Source organism: Mytilus trossulus, chromosome 3 (assembly GCF_036588685.1).
Source record: "Mytilus trossulus isolate FHL-02 chromosome 3, PNRI_Mtr1.1.1.hap1, whole genome shotgun sequence".
NCBI classification, from domain to species: domain Eukaryota; kingdom Metazoa; phylum Mollusca; class Bivalvia; order Mytilida; family Mytilidae; genus Mytilus; species Mytilus trossulus.
In genome coordinates, this window is record NC_086375.1 from 4,222,319 (window position 1) to 4,248,572 (window position 26,254).

Below are 26,254 nucleotides of genomic sequence, written 5' to 3' on the forward strand. Positions count from 1 at the left end.
GTACTTAGATTTTTGATTATGGCCCAGTTTTCAAGTTGGCCCAAATGAGGTCCAAAATTAAACATTGTTTGATTTCATCAAAAATTGAATAATTGGGGTTCTTTGATATGCCAAATCTAACTGTGTATGTAGATTCTTAATTTTTGGTCCAGTTTTAAAATTGGTCTAAATTAAAGTGCAAAGGGTCCAAAATTAAACTAAGTTTGATTTTAACAAAAATTAAATTCTTGGGCCTCTTTGATATGCTGAATCTAAACATGTACTTAGATTTTTGATTATGGGCCCAGTTTTCAAGTTGGTCCAAATCAGGATCTAAAATTATTATATTAAGTATTGTGCAATAGCAAGTCTTTTCAATTGCACAGTATTGTGCAATGGCAAGAAATATCTAATTTCACAATATTGTGAAATAGCAAATTTTTTTTTAATTAAGAGTTATCTTTCTTTGTCCAGTATAGTAAGCAAGAAATATCTGCAAGAATTTTTTTTAATTGGAGTTATCTTTCTTTGTCCAGAATCAAATTAAATCTTTGTTATATACAATATACAATGTATATTCACTTTTTCTACCAACCGATAAATTTAAATAATCTTTACCATTCAGTGATAACAAGCAGTTTTTTTACATCTTAATATTTTATGATGTATTTAAATGAGTAGTAATTGTTGCAAACTTCATTAGAATATTTTAATTGAAATTAGTTTTGGAATAAGGGAAAGGGGGATGTGAATAAAAAATTGGGTTCAATTTTTCTCATTTGAAATTTCATAAATAAAAAGAAAATTTCTTCAAACATTTTTTTGAGAGGATTAATATTCAACAGCATAGTGAATTGCTCTAAGAGAAAACAAAAAATTTTAAGTTCATTTGAATACATTCATTCTGTGTCAGAAACCTATGCTGTGTCAACTATTTAATCACAATCCAAATTTAGAGCGGCATCCAGCTTGAATGTTGTGTCCATACTTGCCCCAACCGTTCAGGGTTCAACTTCTGTGGTCGTATAAAGCTACGCCCTGCGGAGCATCTGGTTCATCCATACATTCTATCTTGTTCACAACACACTTTCTGACTACCAAGTACCTTTTATATTTATAAAATGGAAAGGGAGCTTATGTGAGTTTATATTGTCAGAAGTGTGGACGACGGACGGACAGACGGAAGGACAACGGTATACCATAATACGTCCCGTCTGAAAGACGACAGGTGTATAAAAATGGCAAAAAAGACTACAATGACAATGAGGAGCAGCAAGAAGATAACAAGGAAAGTGAAGATGGTGAAAGTGACTCTACTGAAAGTTATTATGATCTAAATGAGGAAGTAGGTGATGAAAGTAAGGATTTCACTGATGATGAAGATAAAGATTACATTGATGATGGAGATGAGGATTTCATTGATGATGAGGATGAGGATTTCATTGATAATGAGGAGGCCTTTTCTGAGAATGAAAATGAGGATTTTTTCTGATGATGAGGACAGTGATTACAGTGAAGAAGACACTGATGATTAAACATAGTTCAGGTTTTCAATATTTAGCATAAAAAACAAATATCATTAACATTAGCATATAATATAGATTCTTCAATGCAATATAAGGAAAATGATATATGATTATGGGTTTTAGTAATTCTATGGTTGATTTCCAAATTGTATAGTAGTTTGAAAGAAGGTAATTTTCTTGGGGTATATTGATTTAACCTTTTTATTGTTTAGAATATTCACATGATGATCATATTGATAAATGTTTAGGAGACTTGATTTCCTTTTTTTCTTCATAAAATGACACCCTTTAACATTTAAGGAATATTTAGTCACATGTTAGGATTTTTATGTTGTCACTTGTTCACTTATTATGTGCTATTGTAGACTAGTTATGTTTTATAACATTTTTTATTGCGCTCAACCCTTCCACCAAAACCTCAAACTCTATAAAAAAGCTGCGATGCTAATTAAGGTATCATTTGTGATTTCAATTGCAACCAGTTTTAACAAGAGTAAAACATCCTATATGCAAAAACAGTATTTGATTTTTATCCATAGCTCAGATAAATTGATATATGCTTCAGGGAACAGTTAGTATCTCAGGGACTGTTAATGTGCTTTCATCCTTGCAACCATTCAATAATAGTACAAACGTATGACATTCATGGAACCTATTTTTTACAAGAAATTTAATGTTTTAAATTGAACTAAAGATTTTACAAATTTTATGTTTTCATCAGATTTTATTAAGTATTATTTGTTACATCAATAGATATAAACAATTCACCAAAGTTTCATGGACATTGGTGAAAGCCTTTTTGAGTTATTGTCCGAAGTGTTAAAAATCCCCCTTTTTTTATGAATAAAGCCCCATAAATCCAAAACTTAAAATCTGAAATTTATAAAAATTGAAAGGGAGCTTACATCAATAGATATAAACAATTCACCAAAGTTTCATGGACATTGGTGAAAGCCTTTTTGAGTTATTGTACAAAGTATTAAAAATCCCCCTTTTTTAATAAATAAAGCCCCATAAATCCAAAACTTAAAATCTGAAATTCAAAAAAAAACAAAAGGGAGCTTACATCAATAGATATAAATATTTCACCAAAGTTTCATGGGCATTGGTGAAAGCCTTTTTGAGTTATTGTCAGAAGTGTTGAAAATACCCCTTTTTTTATGAATAAAGCCCCATAAATCCAAAACTTAAAATCTGAAATTAAAAAAAAACGAAAGGGAGCTTACGTCAATAGATATAAACAATTCACTTAAGTTTCATGGAAATTAGTGAAAGTGTTTTTGAGTTATTGTCCGAAGTGTGGACGACGGATGGACAACGGTACACCATAATATGTCCCGTCCCATGCATATAAAAATGCAAATTCTGGATCCAAATAATCAAGCAATAACTAAAATATTTTTGTTATAAAACTCTTTATTTGATAGGTTGATTTCTTTTTTTTTTAAAAGCAAGATAACTTATATCCATCAACAGCATCCACAGTATTATACATGTATATGGAACCAGTCCATTTATTATGATGTCTGCTAATTTATTGTATCATCTCTGTATACTTGAGATCTTGAAAAAAAATATTTTTGGACATATTCATAAATGTTCTCTCTATAAACATTTCAGTTTCATAGACCATCCTTTGTCAGTAACAGACTTGTGCTTCAATTTCAAAATCTTTTGTCAATTTAATTTTATCATCACACTTTCATTTGATTTCCCTAACTTTTTTCCAGTACATATGTAATCTTTCTAGCCATAACTTCCAGTTTTCCTCACATAGTTTTTGGTCCATAATGTGAACATGAGCAGGTTGTCCATCAGGGTAGGCGATAACAATGGCACCATTGGTGATTTGGTCCATCTGAAAAAAAATATTTACAAAATCAATTTAGTCCAAGAAAGAGAAAATAACAAAATGAATATTAAAGACTCAAATATTCAGTTTAAAAACTCTCTTATAAAAACATTATTAGTGATATAGTATCTTACAGTTCAGGGTATTAGAAACATTAACTTAAAAATTGTTAAATTTTGCCGTCAGATGAGTGAATCATGCATAAGAATTTATGGTTTTAAATCAAAAATATTTTCTACTTCTTAAGGATACATGAATAAAATCCCAGTTAGGAGTGTATACATTCACAGCACTTGTGTGCTTGTAATTATTCACAAAACAAAAATCTACATAAGCTTTGGTGGTTTAATCGGTTGGTGTAGACACAACAATCATACCCGTAGCCAGGGGGGGTTCGGATAGGGGGGGTTCATCCGAACCCCCCTTGAAAACTAATAAGCACTGTTAAAGTCGATGTTCTGTTCGAATTGTGACTGTTAAGTCGAGTTTTTGAGTCAAACGAACCCCCCTTTTGAAATTCCTGGCTACGGGCCTGACAATATTACAGTAACCAAAACAACCATCTTACTGTTCATAATGGTAAATTCAGAAATAACTGCGAGGCTTTTTATTGTTGTGAATAATGCAACTGGATGAGTATAGCAATGATAAGAACTTGAATTCTAATGCAACAATGTTTGTAACGTTCATTTTGATTGGAAAACGTCACTTTCTTACATGGCATCAATTGACAATTGATGTAATGGGAGGTACGCGCAAGTGCAGATGGCACATGACAGATTTTAAATACATGTTTTAACGTTGTTTTCTGTCAGTTTCATTAGAATGGAGATAACAATATTGTATTTTTTGCTCCGACAGCATCAATTTGGGATTTGCTGGTGGCAAATACCCGTTTACTGTCTCCGCTAACGCGTCACCAGTAAACTTAATTTGCTACCATCAAATCCCCAATTGATGCCATCAGAGCTTTAAATACAATACAGTTATCTCCTAAATCTGATATCTGCTAAATATAGATCTGTATGCATATTTTCCTAAAATCACAACTTTTGATCTTACATTTTAGTCCATTCTTGAAAAATCATAATAATTTCTAAATTTGCAGTACTGTGAAAGTACTTTAATTCATGGGTATTAATTTTTGTGGTTTGAGCAATGTTTACATGTTCATGGGGTTTTAAATTTGTGGATTTTAGTTTAAAAAAAAAAAAATTAAAAATTTAAGCCTTTAGAAATGAAGGTTACAAATAGTCAGGAATGAAGGATATATCAAAGTAAAGATTGACCCGTATAAATCGTAGTGATAATTATAGATTATCGTTGATAACACTAATTAACCCATGGAAAAAGTCATCCATTAAAACCACGAAAATTGGTACCCTACGAATAAAAGTATTTTCACAGTATTCGGTTTTTTGTACCCCACAGATAACTTACTCCTTTGTCTTGTAGTAACTGACTATTATTAATGGCTCCTATGTAAGCAGCTACTTGTATGGGATTGTCAAAGGTATCTTTAATTGTAGGTTTACTTTTCTTTGAGGTCTTCCAATCCACCAAACAGAGTCTGTCTCTAAAAATTATAAAAATATACTTTGAAAATGCACAAAATCATCAACCTTTTATGAAGCAGGTTACTTAGATATATGCAAAAGTCATTTTTTATTTGCCCTAAGAAAATAATCAATTATCATTAGAAATAAAACTATGTTTCAAAATTATGGTTGTCACAGTGTATTGATTGTCAGATAGTTTCTTGTTTTCTGTATCTTGACATAATTTTATATGTTAAGCAATGAGGTACAGAAAGATGGGACTAGTGTAAAACCATTATAACATGGTTAATGCATGAATCATTTGGAAATTTTGCCACTGAACATATATTTATAGCTCACCTGACCTGAAAGGTCAAGTGAGCATATTTCATCACGTCCCACGTCCGTCGTCTGTAAACTTTTACAAATAACTTCTTCTACGAAACTACTGGTCCAATCTTTAATAGTTGGAAGTTTCTCACAAGAACCTAGTAAAACTTTTAATTTGAAATGTTACTTTAATTGTATACTCAGATATGAATTGAACAATATAAAATGAACATTATTTACATATGACCCTTTATACTATAGTAAAATCAAAACATTGTAGGGCAACACGCGAATGAGCACTTCTCTTTCAAATCTCACCACTTCTCCCTATCAGTTTAAAGTGTGAGCCCTGCTGATATCCGTAAACCAAGTAAAAAAAAAAAAAAAACGGAAAGATCTAGTTTAAATTTATTTTTTTTCCCTCCTCCTACCCTAAGTTTTTTGGGCTGATGTCCGTAAACCAACTTATTAAATAAAAACGGCCTTAACCAAACTGGGCCACAATCATCCTTGGGGTATCTATTTTATAAATGTGTGGCATTACCCTGCCAACGGTGAACCAATCAAGATGGCCACCATGGCTAAAAATAGAACATAGGGGTAAAATGTAGATTTTGGCTTACAACTCTGAAACCAAAGCATTTAGAGCAAATCTTACATTGATATATCAATAGAGATAAACTGTAAACAGCAATAATGTTCAGCAAAGTAAGATCTACAAATAAGTCAACATGACCAAAATTTTCAAGTGACCCATTAAGAAGTTATTGCCCTTTATAGTCAATTTTTAACCATTGTATACATTGTAAATTGTATATCAGTTCAAGATCTATCTTCCCTGAAATTATCAGACAAAACAAACAAACCGTTGTTGGGTTGCTGCCCCAAAATTAGTAATTTTAAGGAAATTTTGCAGTTTTTGGTTATTATCTGGAATATCATAATAGATAGAGATAAACTGTAAACAGCAATAATGTTTAGCAAAGTAAGATATACAAATAAGTCAACATGCACAAAATTGTCAGTTAACCCCTTAAGGAGTCATTGCCCTTTATAGTATTTTTTTTTAAATTTTCACAAATTTTCACAAATTTTTTGAAAATATTTTCCACTGTTATTACTGGACCAAGTTCATTATAGATAAAGATAATTGTAGCAACAAGAATGTTCAGTAACGTAAGATCTACAAACACATTACGATCACCAAAACACAATTGTGTCATGAATTTATCTGTGTCCATTGTTTAATATGCACAAAGGTGAGCGACACAGGCTCTTGTTTATTCTTACTATGGAACTTTTTTTGCATAATATATATAAATATGTTTAATAAAACTCCAAAATACTCTAAAAAATATAGTTAATTAAAAAAAAATCTCCAAAGATTTTCAAAGATTTTTTTTAGTCCATGTTGAAAATCCTACTAGTACTGTCACTTTGAAAGTAAGAACAGAAATAAAAGCACATTTTTCTTGCTTATTTTTCCACTATATGAAGTGACTTTTCACATTTGACAATTATACATGGGTACCAAAGAGGTTTCCCCAAATTCTTACATATTCAAGGTCACCATCAGTTAAAATAACCAAAAAGGAACAACCCAGGGTTATCATATCTTTCATTATTATTTATTTGTGGAAAAATATTTCTAAATGTTTAGGTTAACTGAAGAGTTATAAAATGAAAATCCAAAATACTTAAATAGGAAAACACTATGGTTTTAAACTCACTTATATACAGCTAAACAATCAAATTTCCCCTGGTAACAAAGGTCTTCATGCTTGACTGCTTCTTCAATGGCAACAGCTTTTTGGACCTCCTGTAATACCTTTCTGATACTATCCCAATGTCCTGCATTGTCTTTATATATATCCAACTCTGTCTCAGGAATCCCAGATAAATAATGTTGAATGTTTGCATGCAGATTGGATCCATTTCTAAAAGTCTCTGTAGAAAAGAAATTTATAAACATCTTGAGCAAATGAAGACCAAGCTCCTGAAGGCAAACTTGACCCAATACAGTTTTACAATTAAAATATTTGTTTTGATGCTCTTTATATTTTTTGGTTTATAAATTCTATTGATTTCAATTGCAGCCATATATTTTGTCTCATTATAGTAGTAATTTTTTGTTTGTGATGTAGATCATGTAGTTCTAGATTTTGTGTAATTACATTTGGACATAATGTTGGTTACTGTTGTTTCATTATAGTTTTTTCAAATATTTGGTGTCAATCATGGTTTTAAGATCTTCTTATATGACAAGTAAATTGTCATGATGGTTACATTAATGCAAGAAATAAGTGACAATAAAATTCTTGACTTCAACAAATTGGAATTTAAATGACCTTGATGTGTTATTTTTTTTTCTGTTAATTATGCTCTTCAAGATTTATTTTAATGATTTCATAGTTATTTCTATATCTATGATAACTATAGTGCTTAAAAACAAGTATTTGTGAGTGTTAAATTTCTGAGAGGGGTATTTTTGTCACAATTCATATAAAAAAATACCTTCTTGAAGTTTTTTAAACCCTTCAGCTCCTAATTCGCTGATCATTTTCTTCTTCCACCTTTCCAAATAAAACTTTGACAAATCGGACATAGTCTCACTTATTATACGTGTCACTGATGGAATTAATCGTCCGGCTGATTGTACCAATAAAGAATTGTCAATCTCTGCCTCAGATCGGATCATAGGATAGGTCAGAATATAGTCTATAGCAGGATCAATCTTCCTCTGGAATGGCACTTTAGTTTCCTTATATCCTTTCTTTTCATTGTTTTTAGTTGACTCTTCACTGTTTTTATCTGATTTCACTCTAACAGTCTGTTTATTTGAAGCCTTACTCTTAGTCATTTTTCCCGATTTTTCACTCTGTTTATTTGATTCTACTTCACTAGACGTATGATATTCTGATTTTTCCTCACTTTGAGTCAATTTTTTACTTTTTCTATTAAGTTTTGGACCGTAAAGGTTATAATTATCATAATTAAGTTGTATTATTTCTTTGACATCGTAAGTTTTTGTAGTTTTGAATCGTAATGATATATTGAATGAAACACACAGATTAGATTTACTACACATTAACTTTGATAACAACTGTCCTGTTAACCTTGCCATCCTTCACAATCTGAAATCATAAAAAAAAAAGTAATTATAAATTGATATTTTCCCAAAAGCATTTTCTAAAAGTCACATCAGGCACATGCAGACCATTTCAAATGTAAGAAATTGCATGTCACAAAAAATCAAAAAATGCCAAATTACTATTAGAGGTGCATAATTTCATAATTAATATATGCTACTTTTGAAAAAGTTTTAAAACAAAACAACACAGGATATATAACCAAAAGAAAAACAACTATTGTAGGAAATCACATTAATATCAGTATGTATTATGTGTATTATTGCATAGCAGGTTGTTTAACAATGTGCACCACATTTTTTATGTTATTTCGAATAGACAGAAAAAATATTACAGTCATTTCTTATAATTTAATTCTAAATTTCATTTTAAACCATGGAAAACCATGAAAAAACGTTGATGACGTCACGGTCACATGACTCAATTATAAATGTCTATGGGCAGATAACAAAATAACGTCAGCCATTCAGACATGTCAGAAGACGTGTTACATCCAAAATTAAATTAACGGTAGAGGCTGATTGGATTCTAATATGGTAGTGGCACCCTTACCAGTCTTCACCCTTACAAACTGTCCCGATTACTACTTAAAGACTTTTCTAACATGTAGTGTTATTAACAGTAGAGGCTGGTTGGATTCCAATATGGTAGTGGCACCCTTACGAACTATTCTTAATCACTTATCTCATTTATGTCACAAAAGACAACAACACTCAGATATTTTTACCGCAAATTAATAGTTTTAGATAGGTGTCATCTGAGGACTTTTATTTCAAGACAACAATGATTACCTAGCGATAATGCACTCTTTTTTATCCTACAGCACAATTACCACTCCAGCATTACATTTATCTCATTTGTTTGAACCAAGCAATCATGCAAATAATCTTAAATAGCCTGTTAAGGATACAACATTGCTAATTGGATATAAATTTACTGAGCAACAATCTTATTTCAAATCTTTAGAAACTCTGATTTGTTATGAAAATTTTAAAAGAGATCAATCTAGTAAACATTCTTTTTCATTATAATTAATAACCTTAATTCAAACATCTTCTGACAACATGCACATCATAAAAATTGATAAATGAACAATTGCAGAAAATCTCCCATGTTATATCTTTGTAAAATTTAAAAGAAAACACTGACTAACCTATTATGGCTTTAAATACACCTAAGGTGTATTATTTACATGTATCTAAGTTCCTTGTGAGGACTAAATAAATATCTCTAACTCATATATTTAATCTTAATAATGCTAGACTTTATTTGTAGTACAAAAAAATAAATAAAGAATTTTTTAATTGATAAAAATAATGATTTAGAAAAATTATTTATGAAAATACTGATTTAGTTACACTATTCAGTCTATTGTTTCAGATAAGGGTGAAGGTTAATTTTATAATTAATATATATATGCTTCTTTTGAAAAAAAATTAAAACTAAACAACACAGGATATATAATCAAAGGATCCCCAGGCAAACAACTATTGTAGGAAATCACATTTATATCAGTATGTATTACTACTTTTAAAAAGACTTGGCTTTATTAACGGTAGAGGCTGGTTGGATTCTACTGGTAGTGACTATTTTTAATCACTTATCTCATGTGTATCACAAAAGACAACAACACTCAGATATTTTTACCGCAAATTAATAGTTTTAGATAGGTGTCATCTGAGGACTTTTATTTCAAGACAACAATGAATACCCAGCGGTATGCACTCTTGTTTACCCTACAGCACAATTACCACTTCAGGTTCACTTAAAGCATTACACTTATCTCATTTGTTCAACCAGTTTGAACCAAGCAATCATGCAAATAATCTTAAACAGCCTGTTAAGGATACAACATTGCTAATTGGATATAAATTTACTGAGCAACAATCTTATTTCAAATCTTTAGAAACTCTGATTTGTTATGAAAATTTTAAGAGAGATCAATCTAGTAAACATTTTTTTTCATAATAATTAATAATCTTAAGTCCAAACATCTTCAACAACATGCACATCATAAAAATTGATAAAAGAACATCTGCAGAAAATTTACAGATTTTATTGGTTGCAGGGTTATCTCCCATGTTATATATTTTTGTAAACTTTAAAGGAGAACACTGACTAACCTATTATGGCTTTAAATACACCTAAGATGTATTATTTACATTCTTAATAACGCTATACTTTATTTGTAGTACTGTAACTATTTTCGTTTATTACATGCATCACTGGGTTTTATGATCATGATATAATTAGATTAATAACTTAGCCCCATTAACTGTTATAAAGTAATTCCTTACAATCTATGTTTATCGCCTTCAATCAGATTGTACTTGTTAAATGTCGAATCAATCTTGTTAATCAGCTGGTGCTTCTTTGCTAAGTTTATACAGGTGTCTCGATTGACATTAGCTTTGAATGACCTTAGCTCCGGGCTCCGGCCTCCTGTAATATAGCTCCTGTAGAATATTTCTTTGTTCAGGGTCATTTAACCATATTGTTATCAGGTTACTAGAGTAGTATCAAAGAGAGAAATAGATAATGATATGATATATACGATATACAGGGAGGAGAGACGACTTTGTGTACGAGAGGTGCGTACGTAGGAGATTTAGGATTATGTCACCGTATCGTTGAGCCTGCAGTTAAGATGTTGTAAAATTGTATTACTGTTACATGTACTTTGGATTTTAAATAATACAGTATTGAACTTTTAATTGATTTTGTGTTTATGTTAACTTGCAAGACTTCGTTCAGACTACCCCAGGATCCATTTATTTATTTATGTGACCAGGATTCCCTTAATCACGCTACCAGAGATTTTTAGGGTTACCCTGTTAAAGAGTATACTTGGCATTTGTCGTCCGTGGACATGTGAAACGTAGACACCAAACAACAAAGCACAAACACAAGAATAAGTCCTCATACTTAAACAAGCTTTTTCGTCACATTGGTGGCAGCGGTGGGATTCAAGTTGTATCACGGCAAACTAACCAACTAAACACTCTTTTTCGTCACAGTCCCAATAAATAAATAAATATTTTTTAATTGATAAAAATACTGATTTAGAAAAAGTATTTATGAAAATACTGATTTAGTTACACTGTCGTTTTAGATAAGGGTGAAGGTTGTTACCTATTAAAACGTTTAAACCTGCTGCAATATTGGTTTTCTTGCACCTGTCCTAAGTCAGGAATTTGATGTTAAGTGGTTGACGTTTGTTGAATTAGTTCATCAGTGTTTATATAAAGATTAGACCGTTGGCAAAAAAATTAACACCACCGTTGGTTTTCCCATTTGAATGGTTTTACACTATATTCATTTTTGGGGCCCTTTATAGCTTGCTGTTCAGTGTCAGTCAATACTCTGTGTTAAATACTGCACTTTGACTTATAATGGTTTACATTTACAAATTATGACTTGGATGGAGAGTTGTCTCATAAGCACTCGTACCAATCTTCTCATATCTACGTAAATATTACTTGAAGCCAATGAAGATAAAAAATTAAATTGATTAAATGGACATTTTAGAATACAAGATTGAGTGTTTGTAATTTAAGGAAACTTTTAAACATGAGATGGACACGTTTGTGCATTCATAAAACTAACATGTTTAGCGCCCTTTTCAGGCTTTTACAACTGCACGTTTTAAATTCATCAATGTCATATGGATAGTTGGACACGTCAAGGGGAATCAGACAGGTTTGACAGGATGGACATGATGATGTTTATCAGTGTTACATATGTGTTATCAATTTATATTTTGTTGGTTTTAAAGGGTTTTTTTTTCAGAATAGGGACATAACTCTTACACAAGTAAATACACTTCGTTATTATATTTGGCCTTTTTCTTTGGATTGAACTGGAAACAAATTTAGAAAACTTGACAACCGCATTGGAGGTTTGCAATCAATTACGGTCTTTTATAACACAAGAAATTGGTGCAAGGTGCTTTATAAAGGGAGATAATCTGTTTACAAACAAATAATTTTCGGATTTCAATATTGCTCAAATAAAGATTAGATTTATAACTAGTAATGTAACACTCTTATTTCCTAATCATTAGGATTTTTAAAAAGTTTTCAAGTTCAATTTTATCACCTTAATTATCTTGTATCTTTAAATATACTTAAATACGAAAGTAAATCATACAAAAATCAAAATGGCTTCTAAAAAGAAGCAAAAAATTGTCTCAAAAGATGATTTAAGAAAATTGATGAAAGAAAAGACTTTTTCGATCAAAAGAGTATCTAAAAAGATTGAACACCCATTAGCAAAGTAAGGCAATTTTTGTGCGTTAAAAAGTTGTGGTTAAAAAGACAGAATGTAGGATTTACAGTTTAATTTAAAAGAGGGACGAAAGATACCAAAGGCAAAGGGACAGTCAAACTCATAAATCGAAAATAAACTGACAAAGCTGTGGCTAAAAATTAAAAAAAACAAACAGACAAACAATAGTATGCATGACACAACATACAAAACTAAAGAATAATCAACACGAACCGCACAAAAAACCAGGGTGATCTAAGGTACTCTGGAAGGGTAAGCAGATCCTGCTCCACATGAACCAGGATTTGAGAATTTGGGAATATGATGATTTATGATAGTTTGTATGAGTGTAACCAATGTAACCATTATGTCAATGGGGGTTACAAAACAAGGTAACTGAATTGTTGTGCACATTTTGTGCCTTATATGGAAGTCAGAAGCTCAAAGTAAAATCACAAAAAAACTGAACTCAGAGAGGAAAATCAATTTGGAAAGTCCATAATCACATGGCAAAATCAAATAACAAAACGCATCAAAAACGATTGGACAAGAACTGTCATATTCCTGACTTCAGTCAGAGACATAACTCTATCTATAGAGTTATTATGTAGAAAATAACTTACGTGTGTTATTACAGATACTTTTCTTTAAATTTTCTAAATCTGCAATAACATATATATGTTTGTTATTTGTAAAATTATTTAATCTATAGTGGACTCTAGGGAACTAATGAGACTTTGTGCAGAAACTAAATGCATACCCTTATAATTAATGGTAGTACTTCATTTGCATAGTGGCTAAGCCCGGTTGACGTTTCCGGTATAGGCACAGTCGCTTCATTTGCCGTAAAATCAGCCGCCGGCGCAAATAGGCATGCACCGCTCTCGCCGGTATACACTAACCGGCAAGCAATCAGCCGGTCATAAAAGTATGGCGGAAAGTGCAATTTTAGATAAATTAGCGGAATTTAAAAGGTGAATATTGATTTTTGTCAATCAGACTAGTATGATACATGATACTGAATAAGTCCACTACGACGATATTAAATTGTCATGCTATATTTTATTTTCAAATTTATAAAATTATCTTGCAGAAACATTTTTATTATGAATAAGGCCTCAGAAAAAATGACTGCATCTTAAAAATATATATTTATTGTTAATAGGTTCATATTTTATATTCCCCAGCTTAGAAAGCAAAAAAGTATAAATTTGAACTTCTGTCACCATCTTTAAATCAGCCGGTTCCACTCGTTTTATTTTCAGCCATATTTAACCCGGTCACATGATAGGGTGAACCGGGCATAGCCCGACCTAGAACGAATGAAGCAGCCCCAAAGTTTAAATTGAATTAATACATTTTTGATTAACCATGGTTAATCAATGAGACAAGGCTATTAAGGAATTAACTTAGCTGTGATAAGAAGGCTTGGTTATTAAAGGAATGTAACTTATTTTATAAGACACTTGGGAATTACTGAGAAACTTGCGCAGAACCTCATTACATGCTCTGGTCATTATTTCTTACAATAAATTTAAATACATTGTAATTAAGCATGATTTATGTCTGAGCAAATGCTTTGATATGATATAGAGAAGCTGTGATAACACCCTTTAGTTATTACAGGCTTATTTTTTCCATGTTTTCTGTAATAACATATAGGTGTACTATTCAAAATTGGAATACTATAAACTGTTATATCTTTCAATAGTTAAGTAATCATAAAGACAATAGTAATATCAATAGAACTTGTATACATTTTAACTAAACTTATGATGTATATTGTCCATTTGAAACATGTAATATACGTAAGTTATTACAGTTCTTTGATTTTTAAGTCCACAATAACAAATATATGTTATTTTCTTGTAATAACCCTATAGAGTTATATCCCTGACTAGACTTGGTACAGGCATATGATTTTCAAATGTAGAAAATGGTGGATTAAACCTGGTTCTATAGCGCTAACCCTCTCACTTTAAAAACAGTCTCATCAAATTCCGTTATATTTACATGATGCGTTAAATAAAAAGTCACAATCAACAATCAATAATATAGTCAAAATATGGGTACATCAGCAACGTATAACAAAATTAAAAGGAACAATTTAACAGAACACAAAAACATCTACTATTTATGAACACATTGATTGATTTGAGTGTCTGACGTCAGAATTTTTTTATACGTCACATAAATTTGTCGTTCAATGTGCATACAAACAATTTTTAAATTTACATAGGTAATATAAGCATACAGGGTTTAAAAATCAAAAGTATGTAAACTGTGATAGTTTAGTTTGGTATAAAAAGCAAGAGAAGCTCTACTGTGATAGCCTGGTTGCTAAATTATATATTTTATATTAATTATAAAACAGTCACATTCATAAAATAAATAAAATTTAATTACTAATATCTTTATACATTTTTAGCTTCACTTGTTCACTGCAGTGAAATGTAATAAGTGTCCCTTGTACTGTAGTCTTTCAAACTTTTGTGTATATATCCTTCAAAAGTGTCTACATACAGATATATATCATGTTTATTGTTCTGTGGGAAATTTCAGTACCAAAATTCGTATTTGCAATTGCACAGCCAAGAGGAACAATGTGATACTGTAGCATGTTATTTTTGCCGGTGTAAATTTTTCGAGATTTTCATTCAATAAGGTATACAAAATAATGCGGTGGTTATTATTTTGGCAGATTCCAAACTTTTCTCAAAAGCATGTAAAATAGGTGGAATTTATTTTGGTATTTTGTTCTATCCCCGAAAAATTTACACCTAACGAAAATAACCTGCTTTACTGTTATAAGAAAAACTAACTGGAATATCATTGAAGATTCAGTGATTAATTAACAAATAATATCATGATAAAAGATATATATATATACAGGTGTAAGACTGGGTGTCTACTTGACATAGTTTTATAAGTTCTGTACTTGAACGAATATGGCCAAAAAATATCACTTCTTTGTAATTGTCATTCATGTACACAGTAAAACTTATTAATTCTAACATTATCATTTTAGGTATAACAGTTTGGATCAATTAACATGTGCTTTGTGTAACATTGTTATAAAGTCTGATGCATTGTGGGTACCTCATTTACAAAGTCGTCAACACAAAGAGGTAAAATTTTCACAATATTTAGAATTCAATTTTGTTTTAAAATAGCTAAATACCACATGTAAATTTATAACAAAGGTAGCATATTTTTTTTTAATCTAGTTTTAATTATTAATTTTGTTTAAGCTAAATATACCACATGTAATTTTATAACAAGGGTTGCATATTTTTTTTATATCTAGTTTTGATTAATTTTTGTTAAACAATGGCATATGAAGATATCAAGAATTGAAAAGTTTTAAATCTAAAATAAAAGATTTAGATATGAATTAAAACAGTGTTTTCCCCAGGACACTTTAGGGTCGATGTACCAGATATGACAAAAATCCGCATTTTACAATAATTACTACAAATGAACAAATGGCACAGTAGACAGAAAAAGTATATCAAAAGAGGAACCTACGCATTAACAGACGATTTGTTAGATTACTTTGTTAAAAATGCATATCATTTTGATGTAAAGATTGGAAACAACTGGGACTAGTTCATTGAGTACCATGAAACAATGAATTTCATACATGTATGTCATAAGACATGATAAAGAAAAAGTTTTTAAATTGAAATTTTATTGCTATATATATGATGCTTTTTTTGTACTAGATATTTAGTGCTGGTATTGTATATATACAGGTTGCTTAATAAACCATTCATTAATTTTACTAGTAGTTAGGTATAGGATCATGAGGATAGGGTAACTGAAACCACATATATTTTTATTTGGCATAGGAGGAAAAAAATAGTTCTGTAACTATAAATGAATAAAGAAAACATAAACTGAAACAACCGTTTTAATTGTTATAGTTTAATTGTATTCTCAATAATGAATTTAATAATATAAACTTATATAACATAAAAGAAAAAGAGCATGGCCGCGACGTGACAAGCGACATTGAAAAAAGTACAGTTATTTTTGTTTACGCCAAATGTGATGCTTTCCAAAATTTCTGAGGAGAACACTGATTAAAAGTGATGTGTTGTTCTAAGTAAGACAGTTAACCACCAACCATCACAGAGAGATCTGTTCATTTATTGATATTGCCTTGGAACTTTAATAATATTTATTTCTTCGCAAACATTCTTTGAGAATAGATTTTTTTTCAATTCATTGTATAAAAGTTATTTGAACATTTCTGTGTGTAAAAATTGACTGTTAGACAAACTTAGACCTGACAAGATGTCTTGTCAAAATTGCAAGTTCTTCAGATTCAAAAGTGAAGTAAAATACTGCTTCTAGTAAAGGTTGAATATTTACTGATCATTTCAAAGTCGTTCATTTTTAATGAAGTCAATATTATAATCATGAATGATTTGTTTTCAGACGGTTGAACTTGTTAAAGCTCCTGGTCCAGCAGTACAGAAAAGAAAACTCCCCCCAGAACCTGACAGTCATAACAAAAAACAGAAAGGTATGCGGATATTTTCTGAATTATTAACAAAATCAAAGATATATGTAGGGGCACATTAAGATATAGCAGTCCAATACACAAATAACAAAAAAACATCTAAAGTTTTTGCAACAAAAAATGCAACAGTGAAGTAAGTTCATTGATGATGAGCATACTCATGCAGTAATGAGATTTTGACAGGGTTTTTTTTAAAAGGGGCACCAACTTTTCAGTCGTATGAAAATGACCGAAATTAGGTGAAAAAGTTTCCGGATCCTTGATCTTAACACACAGTCTTCAATATGAAACATATTGTCCACACAATATGTCAAACTCCAAATAGTCTAATCAAGTTGTAAATTCATTTATATTTTCATTGGTCTGTTCAATCCTCCCTTCATTTTTGCAGTTCTTTGTTCATTTGTTTGTTCATTCATTATTCCTTCTTTCCTTCCTATCTTTATTCATTCACTCATTTGATCAATCAATAAATATTAACATGAGAATCAATGAAACATACATCTTTATATAAAATTATTAAATTTCAAGTTTATCAGGCGGTTAAAAGTGGACACAGATATTTGTGACTATGGAGGGTTCAGATCTTTATCAGAACTCCAGGATGGGGTGTTTTTAAACTGGGGTTTTTGGGATTGATCCTTTCTGGATTCGAGAATTCTTTTTTCGAATTTCAAGATGTCGGGATTCAAATTTCTTTAAATTTGGGAACCCCCCCCCCCCCCCCCCTGACCATGATGACTGTCAAAAGCAAAATTGAAAAAGAAACTCTTGAAATACTGCATTTTTTTATTCCTTTTCTAGTGCAAAACTGAAAATCTAACTGTTTGAATATGCAAGATACATGGACTGTTATTGCATTATGTTGCTGCCAGTTACTTTTACTCATATCGAAATTTGCATTACCTTGAATACATGTAGTTGCCTTTAATAGAATTAAAATTATTGATGTCAGATTTACCAACTGTTTGTTCTGAACAAAAACTTAAATATATCAGGCAGATTTTACAGTATTGTGTTCTGTCTCCTACTTTCATGTTGCTAACGTGACGGAGACATAAATTAGTAACGTTAGCGACATTGGGACATGTCACATGAGCAACAACATCTTTAAAAGTTAAAATGTATGCACACAGTGATGTTTAATATATGCCTGGAGTAATAAAATTGTACAGTCTGGTTTAGAATTTCTAAATATACAGAATGTCATTTGCAGGTGTACTTTATATCAAATGAATACACAAGAAACCAATTCGTAATAGTAACATTAGCAACATCTTCTATCATGACATTACGTTTTGTTGCGAACGTCTTTTTGATGGACGGAATATATTTAAGGTCCTCTTGTAACGATATTACATACAACTTACCTTCTTTGCTTCCCCATCATGTGAAGGAACTGACTCTGAATCTATTTCTGCAAAGGGCGATATCGTAACTCCTATACAGGAGAGTTACAGATCTAAATATATGTTGCTCACGTGACACTGATTTGGACGGAAACCTCGAGCAGTAACGTTCGCAAAAAATAAAACAGCCAATGATATTGATTCCTCAAGTCCTTTGACCCCCTTACGTCATCCAAATTTAATATGATTGCTATTTTCAATTATTTATAAAACCCGGGATAAAAATAACTTCAATGGGCTGTCTGAGAACCAACAAGAAAATTGCGATCGTGACATACCACAATGGACGGAAAAGACGTGACGTTAGCAACAATATTATTTAATTACCTTTTTTAGCCTTTACCAATAAAAATCTGCCTTAAAGTTATGATTGAAACACAAAAGAAGACTTTTTATTAAAATATAAGTCCATGTTATTAGGCTCCACTTATAAATAATACTTCAAAATTCCACTCCAAATAAGCTGGATGTCAGTAGAGTAGGTCATGATGTCTATTCCATGTCCAATATTTTGAAATTAAAAACCCTCTAATTCTAACAAAAAACACAAACACAGAGTAATTTTTATTTTTATTTACTCAGAAAGACACATTTTATTCAATAACATAATGCATTACTCCATTACACAGTCTGTTTCACAGTTTCAGCAATTGCTTTTTTGATGGATACAAAAAAACAACAATTCCTTCTTATTGTAAAATCTGCCATCAAATGTTATATTTCGATTTTACAGATAATGGAAAGACAAAGGGGACTGCTGGGTAAGATTTCTTTATGGTAGTTTGTCAAAAGTTCTAGTTATAAATGCTTTACACATTTTAGATTGATGGAGAAATACTGCAAATACACCATGTACTCTATTCAGTAAGATCAAGATTATTGAAGGTTCAATAACGTTATTAACTTCAGTAAAGTTGTTAGAGGAGGCTGTATGATAAAAGCCATGAATTGGAATTTTGACCATGAAGAAATATGAGGGTCTGTCTCTTCACACGCGCGTACATAATACAGAATTTACATTTGTTACACATGTCTCTCTGTTTCTTACAAAAATGTCCTTGACCTTTAAGTCTATCTTAGAGGCCATTTGTGCAGTTTTTTCATGGATTTAATTCCCTTAATAAAACATATAAGTTAAGAAATATTTCTCATATTTTGTATGTCAGTTTGCCTTACGTAAACAATATATATATGTTTGATGAATTTATATTTAAGATTACCAGCTGATTTTTATGATAACATGCCAAAGAAAACAGCCTTGACTTTGGCTGATTACTCCTCTGATGAAGAAAGTGAAGATGAATCAACTGCACCTAAAACAACAACTACAACATCAGCATCAACATCAAACCTGGGTCATCCTTCATTACCAGCAGGTAAACTAGGCTTGAATTATCTCCCTTCACTTAAGACATAATGATTATCTCCCTTTACTAATCATCTGCAAAAACATCAAACACGACATCATTAAAACCTTGCTACCCTTCATTACCACCAGGTAAACTTGGCTTTCAGGATGCTATATATTATAATAATCTTCCTTTACAAATCATCTATAGAAAAAACAAAAAGAACAACATCAAACCTGGTCCACCCTTAATTTTGCCAATCTGTTTAAATATTAACCTATAATAACTAAAGATGTAAGAAAATTTGTAAAACTTGCCTTAGTTCTATTGATTACGGATATCTCCCTTAAAATCATCGGTAGCAAAAAAACAACAATGACATCAAACCTGGTCCACCTTTCATTTTTTCACCAGGTAAGCTAGGTTTGAATTACCTGTCATAACTTAAGAGACAAAAAGAATTGTAAAATATTTTTTTAAATAAACTAAAATCTTCAAGTCATCCCTGCATACCTTGGTAGCTCTAGTTGATAAGGTGATCACTTCTCATACTTTCTTTCAAAGCTATTATTATCCCTTGATATGACAAGGTAAAATTGATCAGTTCCTAATACATTACCAGCAATGAAGCTGGATTATCTTTTGCGATTACTTTATAATTAAGAATTGACGCCCTTTTTCTGACTACAACCTTGCATAAATTTTTATTTCAACCAAATGAATTAGAATAACTTGCTATGGTAGTACCATTATACACACACACATTGATACCACTAATATAAACTTAAATTCAGAAAACCCTACAACCTGTTATAATCCTGGTAATCTTTGGATCTCGATCTTTTGTGGATGAGTGTTCTTAGATTGTTGTCTCATTGCATATTAATAACTCTCAACAAGTGAAGCCTTTACAGTTAATTTAAATGCTAAAAGAAAATTTTTACTTTCAACTCATAAAGATATTAGTGATTACTATTGCTGTAGATCCATTCAAATTATAATGATAATAAGAAGTCAGCAGGTGTCTTCATGATCAGTAATCAGATTTTTATTTTACAGACTTTTTTGACAGTGGTGACAAACCTGAAGTAGAAGATGAACCCAAAGAAAAGGTCATGGCTGATGTCCTTCCTGAAGGATTCTTTGATAATCCAAAACAGGATGCCAAGGTCAGTCATTCTTTTTAAGGCTAAAGGAGTGCATGCAGCCTGTAGGTCTCTTCTTGTTTTTTTGTATAATCCTCAAGCTATTATAAAAGTTAAGTGGCATTTTTAAATGTACAACAACACTTTGTTATACAAACAACTTAAAATAAACAATGGGACCTCTTCCATAAATGTGGTTCATTTTGATACCAAACTAGTACCCATGACTGATTATTTCTTTTTTTGATTCAAGTCTTATGTAGACGAAACATGCGTCTGGCACACATTCTAAATTTCAATCGTGGTATCTTTGATGAGTTTATTTCTCTTTGTAACAAATTAGTTAAAACCAAATCTTTTGAAGTTTTGAAGGTTTATGATAAAGCTATGGACATGAGTTAAGCAGAAGATTGTTTTATGTATTGGACATTATTGTTCCTGGGTTATGAATTTTGCCATTCTAAATCTAAAATTGGTATGTTATGTTTCAAATCGATTATGCAGTCAGTTATGAAATTATAAAACAATTTTGATTGTTAGACTTGTAAGGCAATCTTTCAAACTAAATGTAAAATATATGTTTATGTAAAGTGTGTATTAAATCCGATTTTAAAAGTTTTGTTTATAATGATATGAGTAATATAGAAGGATAATAAAAAAGAAGATGTGTTGTGATTGCCAATGAGACAACTCTTCACAAGAGACCAAATGACACAGAAATTAACAACTTAAGTTCACTGTAGGACCTTCAAATCTGACAATGAGCAAACCCCATACAAAATAGTCAGCTATAAAAACCCTGAAATGACAAATGTAAAACAATTCAAAAGAGAAAACTAAAGGCATGATTTATGTACCAAAAAAGAACCAAAAACCAATATGTAACACAGCAATAAACGACAATCACTGATTTACAGGCTCCTGGCTTGGGACAGACACATACAAACAGGTTGTGGCAGGGTAAAACATGTTAGCAGGATTCAGGAAGTATTTTGTCATTATGGTGAAAATAATCACATTGTAGAAATGATTAAATGATATGACCTTTTGTTTGACAGGTTAGAAAGGTTGAATATAGAGACAAGATGGAGGATGAATGGGAAATGTTCCAGAAAGTAATGAAGGAAGAAACTCATGTAAGTAATTGTTTATCTATATGATAATTATCAGTAGTCTTGCAAAAATGCTGCATCTTATAATGTTAGCTAAACAAACTTAATTTCACTGTACAAAAAATAGAAATTAATCAGAAATTATATCAAATTTCTTTAATTTGATCAAATGAAAATCACATAAATGAATTAGTTTAATGATTGAAAATTAATTGTTTATAGACCTCAACATTTTATACCTTTACTTTTTATTTATTTACTGCAATCTACTATCAGGTTCACTACCTCCAGAGTGTTAATAAACTATTTATTATACTTTTAAGGTATACTGAAATATTTCAGCAAAAAATTAAACCTTTATTTTTTCATTACAAATTTTATTCATTACACTTTAAGTTATTACTTAATGACATGGTACCAAAATCAAACCAAAAAATCTATTCTGTTTGGGCCCAGATGACTTTTAAAATGTGTTTATCATTGAAAAAGCTCCAAATTATCTCCCTTTGGTGCAAAAATGCCATTTTTTGGCATTTAATTTGAAATATCTTTTTTAACTCATTGGTGACCTATATTTTTATTTTTGTTTCAAATAAGCTGTACATAAACTAAATTATTGTAAAATTTGAGCGATTTCTGTAATTGGGTAATTTTTTTATTCGATATTACCTCTATTTCTCCTTCTAGTTCAACAGAAAAACAGGACATTAACAAAAATGTATGCCTCTTCCGGAAGCAGATTGTTAGCTTAAATGAAGTGACCCCATTTTTTGTTTCATTTTTCTTTTGAGTATATGATGAGGTTCATTTATAAAAAAAATATATTAGTGAAATCCTATATTTATACCCAGGACCTTAATGTTGATTTAAGCTTCATTTAATTTTTTACAGATTTTTTATTACTTCTTACCTGGGAAAACTAAGTCCTTTTTTTTAGAAAAAGAACTCTTATATGTAATGATCATTTTTAAGGTAACTTTGAATAGAACTGGCCATAGTTTTTCCTGTTGGCATGTTATTTGTGATATGTTATAACATTTTATGTTTGTCAGGTATCGGAGGCCATAGTAGAAGAAGAAGATGAGCAGATTAATGTAGACAGAAATATAGAGGAAATAGATGATCAAATGTACGTACACTTAAAACTAACCCTAACTGCCCTTCATGGGCACCCATATATGTTGTTTTGTTTGCCTGTCATGGGCACCCACATCTGTCCACTGTTATGTAACTCAGATTTTGAAAAAATCTTGATTGTAAAAGATTTTTTTTTTATTTCATGGCATTTTTCATGGAAGTCTCATAATAACAATCTACTCAGTGGTTAGTTGGTGTTTACAGCAAATTTCACTACTAATTTGCTATTTTGTAGCTGTCATGTTTGGTGGAGAGAACCACAGAACATTTAATTTGAAAACTGACTATCGTAGTTATTGCAATTGTAATGGAGCGCATCTGCCTCTTGCAGCATTCAGATCAAACAGATCTAGGAGATGTGCCCAATTCTACTGTGTAGAGTGGGGAAATGACAAAATCTGGCCTTTATCTCATGGTCAACATAAAGTTTTTATTGTTTTGTTTGTTTTTCAGATACTGTGAACTATAGGTCACCTGTATTTAGGGAATGGAAAGATTACATGAGGAATATGTTTTCTGACAGGGTTCATCTGACCTTAACCTAGCTTTAATGGTTTATTGGTCAATGTTTAGTTTTCATAATAAAATTTGTTTCTCATATACTACTGTGGATTCATTTATGAGCTCACCTGGCCCCAAGGGCGAAGTGAGCTTTTCTCATCACCTGGCGTTAACTTTTACAAAAATCTTCTCCTCTGAAACTACTGGGCCAAATTAAACCAAACTTGGCCACAATCATCATTGATGTATTTAGTTTAAAATTTGTGTTTTTTGATCCGTCCAACCAACCAAGATGGCCACCATGGCTAAAAATAGAACAAATGGGGTAAAATGCAGTTTTTGGCTTATAACTCAAAAACCAAAGCATTTAGAGCAAATCTGACTGGGGTAAAATTGTTTATCAGGTCAAGATCTATCTACCCTGAAATTTTCAGATGAAACAGACATTCCATTGTTGGGTTGCTGCCCCTAAATTGGTAATTTTAAGGAAATTTTACTGTTTTTGGTTATTATCTTGAATATTATTATAGATGGAGATAAACTGTAAAGAGCAACAATGTTCAGCAAAGTAAGATTTACAAATAATTCAACATGACCAAAATGGTCAGTTGACCCCTTTAGGATTTATTGCCCTTTACAGTCAATTTTTAACCATTATTCGTAAATCTTAGTGAACTTTTACAAAAATCTTTTCCTCTGAAACTACTGGGCCAAATTTTACCAAACATAGCCAGAATCACTATTAGGCTATTTAGTTTAAAAATTGTGTTTTGTGACCTGGCAAACCAACCAAGATGGCCGCTACAGCTAAAATAGAACATAGGGTTAAAATGCAGTTTTTGGCTTATAACTCAAAAACTAAAGCATTTAGAGCAAATCTGACATGGGGGTAAAATTGTTTATAAGGTCAAGATCTATCTGCCCTGAAATTTTAAGATGAAACAGACAACCCATTGTTGGGTTGCTGCCTCTAAATTGGTAATTTTTAGGAAATTTTTCGGTTTTTGGTTATTATCTTGAATATTATTATAGATGGAGATAAACTGTAAACAGCAATAATGTTCAGCAAAGTAAGATTTACAAATAAGTCCACATGACCAAAATGGTCAGTTGACCCCTTAAGGAGTTATTGCCCTTTATAGTCAATTTTTAACCATTTTTCGTAAATCTTAGTTAACAAAAATCTTCTCCTCTGAAACTACTGGGCCAAATATTACCAAATATAGCCAGAATCATTATTAGGCTATTTAGTTTAAAAATTGTGTTTTGTGATCTGGCAAACCAACCAAGATGGCCACTACAGCTAAAAATAGAACATAGGGGTAAAATGCAGTTTTTGGCTTAAAACTCAAAAAACAAAGCATTTAGAGCAAATCTGACAAGGTGGTAAAATTGTTCATCTGGTCAAGATCTATCTGCCCTGAAATTTTTAGATGAATTGGACAACTTTTTGTTAGGTTGCTGCCCCTAAATTGGTAATTTTAAGAAAATTTTGCTGTTTTGGGTTATTATCTTGAAAATTATTATAGATAGAGATAGACTGTAAACAGCAATAATGTACAGCAATTTAAGACTCAAAAATAAGTCAAAATGACCAAAATGGTCAATTGACCCCCTAAGAAGTTATTGTCCTATATAATCAATTTTTAACAATTTTCATAAAATTGGTAAATTTTTACTAACATTTTCCACTGAAACTACATGGACAAGTTCATTATAGATAGAGATAATTGTAAGCAGCAAGAATGTTCAGTAAAGTAAGATGTACAAACACATCACAATCACCTAAGCACAATTTTGTCATGAACTGTCTGCTTCCTTTGTTTAACTCACAAATACCAAGGTGAGCAACACAGGTTCTTTAGAGCCTCTAGTTATCATAGATATCAATTTTCGTGGATTGCTGAAAACTTGTGTTTTTTTTGCAAATTCCCGTTTTCAAAGCCTATTAGAAATATGTTATTGGTTGAATATTTGAATTAGTGGTTCACCTGTACCCACTAAATCCATGAAAATTAGTATCCAATGAATAATAATGAATCCACAGTAAAAGCAATAGGCATACTATATGTGGTTTACAGTGGCTGCTACAGAAACAAAATAACAATCTATCTAATTGTTTATATTATCTGAAATGGAATTAAAAAAACAATGTAACGATAAAACCTTTTATTTTTTAATTTACAGAAATCGCTGGAAAGAAGTGAATGACTTAACAATAAAGAAAGAAGAAATGCCTCATAAATCTGACAATAAATCATCTGATAGTGATAATGATAGTGATATAGACCTTGATAACATGGAAGATTTGTTAGATTGGCGGGCTAAAAAAGTCAAAATAAAGAAATGACAAGATCACTGTTGTAATTATTATCAAACTGTCTATAGATATAAGAAGATGTTGTATTAGTGCCAATGAGAAAACTCTCCATC

At 31.0% G+C, this 26,254-nt stretch overlaps 2 protein-coding genes across 3 annotated transcripts; one reads left to right on the top strand and one right to left on the bottom strand.

The window, feature by feature from the left end:
- Positions 1-2,943: 2,943 nt before the first annotated feature.
- Positions 2,944-12,337, bottom strand: LOC134710010 (mitochondrial genome maintenance exonuclease 1-like). Of its 2 annotated transcripts, XM_063570151.1 has the most exons (6): positions 12,184-12,337; positions 10,672-10,882; positions 7,740-8,359; positions 6,956-7,172; positions 4,798-4,933; positions 2,944-3,363 (listed from the first exon to the last, which is right to left on the bottom strand). In XM_063570151.1, exons 3-6 carry the CDS (start codon positions 8,347-8,349, stop codon positions 3,208-3,210), a joined length of 1,119 nt encoding a protein of 372 aa, XP_063426221.1. In that variant the 5' UTR covers positions 8,350-8,359; positions 10,672-10,882; positions 12,184-12,337; the 3' UTR covers positions 2,944-3,207. The 2 variants fall into 2 exon arrangements, with proteins under 2 accessions (XP_063426221.1, XP_063426220.1); XM_063570150.1 differs by lacking the exon at positions 10,672-10,882 and having other exon boundaries at positions 2,945-3,363.
- Positions 12,338-12,528: 191 nt separating this feature from the next.
- Positions 12,529-26,179, top strand: LOC134709179 (zinc finger protein 830-like). The gene is made up of 9 exons (XM_063569358.1): positions 12,529-12,649; positions 15,669-15,768; positions 17,084-17,171; positions 19,311-19,338; positions 19,793-19,953; positions 20,986-21,095; positions 22,130-22,207; positions 23,236-23,312; positions 26,009-26,179. The coding sequence occupies exons 1-9, from the start codon at positions 12,534-12,536 to the stop codon at positions 26,169-26,171; spliced, it is 921 nt and encodes a 306-aa protein (XP_063425428.1). The 5' UTR covers positions 12,529-12,533; the 3' UTR covers positions 26,172-26,179.
- The last annotated feature ends 75 nt before the right edge of the window (positions 26,180-26,254 follow it).